The sequence below is a fragment of the Ambystoma mexicanum genome, chromosome 7q, assembly GCF_040938575.1.
Source record: "Ambystoma mexicanum isolate Mex_15411 chromosome 7q, UKY_AmexF1_1, whole genome shotgun sequence".
Taxonomy (NCBI): domain Eukaryota; kingdom Metazoa; phylum Chordata; class Amphibia; order Caudata; family Ambystomatidae; genus Ambystoma; species Ambystoma mexicanum.
Window position 1 is genome coordinate 838,951,316 of NC_090941.1, and position 6,000 is coordinate 838,957,315.

A 6,000-nucleotide genomic window follows, 5' to 3' on the forward strand; every position below is an offset into this window, starting at 1 on the left:
CGTGACGTTGAAGATACAGTATTATGCTGATGATGGGAAATAAAAGGAAATGGAAGCCATTGTGTATCCGTAGTACCCTACCGCATCCTAGGATAAGCTCATGACATCCCCCTTTTCAGTGTCTATTGAACCACATTTACCAAATGCGTGGTTTGTGCGCATGCGTTCAGTTTTAGCACAATAGAACTTTTCGCGCCTTGAAACACTTGTGTATAGGCGCGTTATAAATGCCATATCATATCATATCAATAAGTGCACGTGAGTTACCAATTCCGTCCAAGATTCTGAGGACTCCTAACACATAACCTGAGGACTCCCAACTCATAAACTGAAGCAGAAAATCTGAAGATGGCCTCCAGGGGTGGAGCTAAGGGAGCCATTTCTATTGGCTGTGGGCAACAGGACCCAAAATGACTAGGATAGAGCACTAACGTAACTGAAGTTTCAGTTTTAAAAATAAACTGCTCTAGGTTACCAGGATTCCCAGCCTGACGATTGGGAATATTCATACAGCATGTGAATCTTTGAAAGATACTAATGCTGGAGAACAGGAGCTACTGGTGACATATTCCTTCTTTGATGTTGTATCCTGCTTTAACTCTATCAATTTTAGACTGAGTTTGTTTTGCCCTGTCTGGGTGTTAAAATATCTAACAATTCTCGAGGTTCGTCCCTTTGCATGACCGACTTTGGCTGCTTTCCTGGACAATTTAATTTGACAGTGCAATACCCCAGGGCCTCCTCCCTTGCCAGATCCCTCAATCTATGAAGCCTTGACGCTCCCATAGAACATCCTACTCAGTTCTCTTTTTCATGGCTTCAGTAGCCCACCCTTACCTCGCTGCGTAAGTGGCAGGGGTGACATGGTACATCCTTTACTTTGTTCTGCAATCTCTCTCAAGAGGGTGGTCAGCAGCAGTCTGTGCAGATGCTAAAAAGCTGCCAGCAGTAAGCTTTAATCTTCTGCCCTACAATGGTAGTACACATGTAATTGCTGATGAGCCCTGTGGAATTAGACGAGGCATGGTTTCACTGGAGAAGTTATGGAGCGGGGGAGCTTGGATACTCCCGTACGATGGCTCAGCTTGCATGGATTCCAGATTGTTGGGATAAGAGTGGGTGCATTTTCATGCTGCGTCAGCATTGTTGCTAGACGACCAACGTTACAAGGAAGCACATAAAGATTTGTTTTAAATAAAGCTGGAGTGAATTTAAGAGCATATATGCCAGTGTCCAGACCCCAAGAATCTTTTCGGAGATGGTGGCGCCAGTGACGGGGATGTCACAACAGGAGGGGATACAAGACCACGTGTACCTCGATGACTGGTTCATCGACACAAGAGCCAAAGAAAAGAGCAAAGAAGAAACAACATTGAGGTGCCAACTCCAGAGGCAGTTCGGGCTTTTGATAAATCTACCAAAGACTGTTTTAAACCCTTGTCAGCATCTGACCTTGATTGGGGCTTATGTCATTGAAGGGAAAAGGTGCAGTGTTTTTTCCAAAGGCAAGAACAAAGGCTGTGAGGAATCCTGGGAATCTTCCACAGGAATCAGCATCAGCAAGAACATTTCCACGGGTACATGGTTGCATCTGTGCTCCAGGTACCCTGAGAAAGGCATCACATGAAGCCGCCTGTAAGTCATATCTTACCAAACTGGTTTCCACTTTCATTGGACTGCAGTCTCCTGCTTCCAGTTACAGCAGCATTTTAGCAGACACTGGAATGTTGGCTGTGATGCAACCAGGGCTGCTAGTGCTTCTAACTCCACCTCTGTAGGAAGTGGTGGCAAAGGACGCACGCGGGATCGGTTGGGCAGCAACATGGGGGGACAAAGTGATCCAAGCATTTTAGACAAGTCCAGGTATTCATCTGTCCTCAAATTGGAAGGAGCTCCAAGCAACTCTGTTAGCACTAAGATCTTTCCTCAAGGGTCAGGGCTGATACAAACCGAAAAAAACAGTAGCTATGTCATATGTGAACATAGGGTGGGACATGTGTGGGGTCCCTGTCCCTACGAGATCTATCCAATATGCTAGTGGATTAGGCGGAACAGCTCTTGGTGGCGATTTCTGCAGTACACATACAGGGAATCCTCAATGTCAATGTGGACAGGGTGAGGCAGCATGTCAGCAGATCTGTAATCGCTTTGGAACCAGCAAATTGGACTTCTTCATGACAGAGATGGGCTATCATTTTTAGCGTATTACTAATGTTGGGTTAAGAAGAAATTGAGCAACATACGCTATTGTGACATTGAATTGAAGTGATATTAGAATTGATGTTTGTTTTTATGTATTTCTATATATGTAAACACATTACCGTGTTGTGTTGCAAGTTTTATGAATGTATTTTAGTATATTTTGTATGATCATTAATGTGTATACATTGTAATAATCATGTTTTGGAATACATTTGACAATGAATAGGTGGTGAGATAGGTGTCTGTTTTTTGTTTAAGACTCTCCTGGTGTCCTTTCTTTGAAGAGTGATAATGTGATACACAGTGATATACCTTCCTTTGGTTGTGTAGAACATAGTTTTGCCTACTAAGTAGGAAGGCTGTTTTTTCACAGTGGGTTTGACCGTTGTGAGATAGATGTGGACAGTTACTGCAACCACTGGGCCTGGGGGGCGGATGCCCTTACAATAGCCACGTCTACCATATGCATTTCCCTCAGTTCCTCATGTTCTGGTGAAATTTCTGAACAGGCATATCTGATTTTGGTAGTGCCATATTGGCCACAGAAGACCTGGTTTATGATACTGGTGTGTGTATATATAGCCGCCTCAATGAGCTTGAGCTTATTGTTGTGTTTAGTTCCAGCGCCCCCTAGCATGCCTGTCCTTACACGTTCTGTTTTTGTTTGAGTCGAATCTGTCGCCATGGCTGTTGAATAGGAAGTACTTAAGAAACTGGGGTTATCTGTCATGGCAGCTGTAGCAGCCCAGAATTCCAGGGGTGTCTCCATGAAAAAATCATATTCTCGTCATTGGGCTTCCTTTGAAAAGCAGCGATTCTTGAAGGGGCGTTGGGCTGTAAAGTGTGACCCTCCTGTAATTATAGAGTTTCTGCTGATGATCGGCCTGGCGGCTTGGGAGCTTGCTCTGCTATTAACGGCTTTGCAGGGTCCCCCCATGTGAGCTTTTGGATCAATGTCCCGTTAATCCTTTGTTTTACAAGATGCTGTTTTTGGTGGCCATTGCTTCCCTCACCGATTGGGTAACGGGGAGCACTGGTTTGCCATTCTCCCTCTTTTTTGGTTAGAACAGATGCCTGGGCAGGTGTTGCCTTGCTAAGATTTGCTCATTTCATTTAGGTCTTCCAGTGCAGTACCCAGATCCCTCCACTGAGCAGGAAAAGGAGGTACGTTTGTTTGATGTGAAGTGAGCTACGTTGTGTTACTTAGAAGGAACCAAGGCAGTGGGAAAGTGTGATCACTTGGTTATGGCTTCTGGAGGTGGTTGCAAGGGTCTTCGGCCCCATCCAACACGTTGCATTCTGGAGCTTGCAGCTTAGTTTCGTGTATAAGTGTGGCTTTTCACGTTCCAGCATACAAAGTACTGTTGGCAGCGATAGGACTGCCTCACAAGACAGTCATATGACATGAGGCTACTTGGCAGCTATGCCTTTGTCGGTTGGTCGGGAAAGGGAAAAAAAGCGCCTGGCAGTGACCCCTCGGCATGTTGGCTTATATCTTTTTATGGACCTGGCTGCTGGGTCAAAAGGATGCACTTGGCTCCGTTGCCTGCGTATACAAGTGAGACATGCTGGGAGGGGTGTAGTCAGCCCGTGTCTCATAGCTCTGCGGCCCAGACAATGTTTATCATCGCAAGAGCGGGGGCAACACGCGTGGGGAAATTCAACCCCTTTCTCGTGCACCACTGCAGCAGCAATGCAGCAACGCACTGCACAACAACAGCGAGCGCAGCCCGTGCCCATCGCAGAAGAACAATCAGCACATTGTCGGGAACGCGGAGACTGCGCGCGGCCTGCCAGCGCCTCTCTTGCTGCAGTGCCTTCCCGGCGAGCCCCACCCTGTGCAGCCTGGGGGCGGCTTCCACCCTCTGCCTTTCACAGACGTGAGGGGGAGGCGCGCTCCCTTTTAAAATTCCTGCTCTAACAAGAAGTGTTTTTCGCCAGTGGCACGTCACGTGGCCCACGGAATAGCTGGCGGCGCTGGAAGGGAGGTGGCAGCGCAGTTGCGGGAAGCAGCATATCCCGCACCACGGTGCTGCGGGGCGGGTGTCGTGTTCAGATCAAGCCGGTCTCGGGGCTGCCAAGGGCGGGTTGTACACCCCCACACATACTGGCAGTAAAAAATGCAACCCACAGCAACATCGGCATTTTAGGCCCGATTGAACATGACAGGTAAAACAGAACCGGCCAAATTAGACCAACCCTTTATAGAAATCATTTGTTATCCGATGAATACATTTAAAATGGGGAAGGCTTGCGGCTTCGGGACACCCCATTATCGGCCCTGCACATAAACCCGCCAATGTACCTCAGCTACATCTGGCACAGGGCGCTGGCAGACCTGACATTATTGGCTCTCTTTTTGTCGACCTCAGAAGAACGACACGGGTTTGTCCCATGTGAGTCCGTGGCCTGCAGGGGAATACACGTCTGCACTGCAGCAGGTGCACTTACCCCCTGAGCTACTTTCAGGGTGTACTTGGAATTTGCACGACGACTGGGAGCAGACACGCTTAACCATTCACCGGGTGTCTAAGGAAATAAACTCGGATGTTTTCTTCACATGTCACGATGGTGTTTTAGATCAGATGGCTTTTATACACGGTTGTTTTGAATGTTTCCGTTCCTCAGTGACCAGGGTGGGAGTACGCAACAGAAATGTCGCATACCAGTGAAGTGTACAAAAAGGCAGGCCCCACATCAGTACCTCTGAACATCAACAGGACACCCGGCGTGCATGGCGTGGTGCAGGGCGCGGGGCCTACGCGAGTGGTGGGGGGCGCGGGACCCACGCGAGTGGCCCTTGGAGCAGCTTTCACCACCCAGACATCGCCACTGTGTCTCTCAGAGCACGATCTAGATGCGCTGCTTCTGTGAGTGGACGTGCTTCCCGCTAGAGCCCCTTTGGTCCCCCGCTCCCAGCCACGCTCCCCGAGCTTCCCAGCAGGGGCGTGACAAGGAGACTTACCTGCGCTTCAAGGAGCCAGCCTTCACCCTGACTTGGCGCTGCCTCGCGGTACCTGAAGGCCGAGTACACGGGTATCTTGTTCTCGGTACTGTACAGCGTAGCAAAGCGGGGCTCCCCGTTGTATTTTTGGCAGATTTTGACCCGGGAAGGCCCCCCGAATCCTTCCGGCGGGCTCTGGTCCTTGAAAAAGACGTTGCACTCGGCGAAGCCGTCCTCGTCGTCGCCGACTACCCTGGCCAGCAGCGGGTGGGGGCAGGCGAGGGCGCAGAGCACCAGGAGCAGGGCTGCAGCCTCCATCCCTTCCCGGCGCCGCGCAAGCCTCCCCTCTCTCTCTCTCTCCGAGATGCGCCGGGCGAGATACCTGCGCAGCAGCGGACAGCCAGGCACTCACTGCTGCGAGCCCAGCCGAAGAGGGATGTGCGAGCAGCCCACTGGGGGAAGTGAAATGCGACACCACAGCCCTGCCCTGCTGGGCAAGCCGGCTCTCTGCACGAGGAGAGCTGCTGCCTCCGAGGGGACCTCTCTGCTGTCCTGCGACCATCGCAGGGTCACAGACACCGGCCCAAATGGATGGGAGGGGTCAGGTGGCGCAGGGGGTGGGTGTGGAGGTCGGGGGCCTCCATGCTGTTCTCAAGAATCCCTTTCTGTAATCAATGTCGGAGAATGCAGGCTCAGATGGGGGCCCCGGGACCTCACTGCTACTTACTATAATCTCAGGGGCCACAGCCAGAAGGCTCTAATTCTGAAGGGTGTGGTGGAGGGGCGTGAGTTGGTGAAGGGGTGTGCCCTCTGCTGTCCTTCTGCAACCCGTGTCAGAGAGTGCAGGATGAGCA

The 6,000-nt window shown here is 50.4% G+C and overlaps 1 protein-coding gene across 1 annotated transcript in view; it reads right to left on the reverse strand.

Moving 5' to 3' along the window:
• ENDOD1 (endonuclease domain containing 1) overlaps nucleotides 1–5,736 on the reverse strand; it is a 79,176-nt gene extending 73,440 nt beyond the window's left edge. The window contains exon 1 of the mRNA XM_069639228.1: nucleotides 5,168–5,736. Coding sequence (XP_069495329.1) covers nucleotides 5,168–5,464 — 297 coding nt within the window. The 5' untranslated portion in view covers nucleotides 5,465–5,736. The remainder of the gene's footprint in view (nucleotides 1–5,167) is intronic.
• Nucleotides 5,737–6,000: the final 264 nt, after the last annotated feature.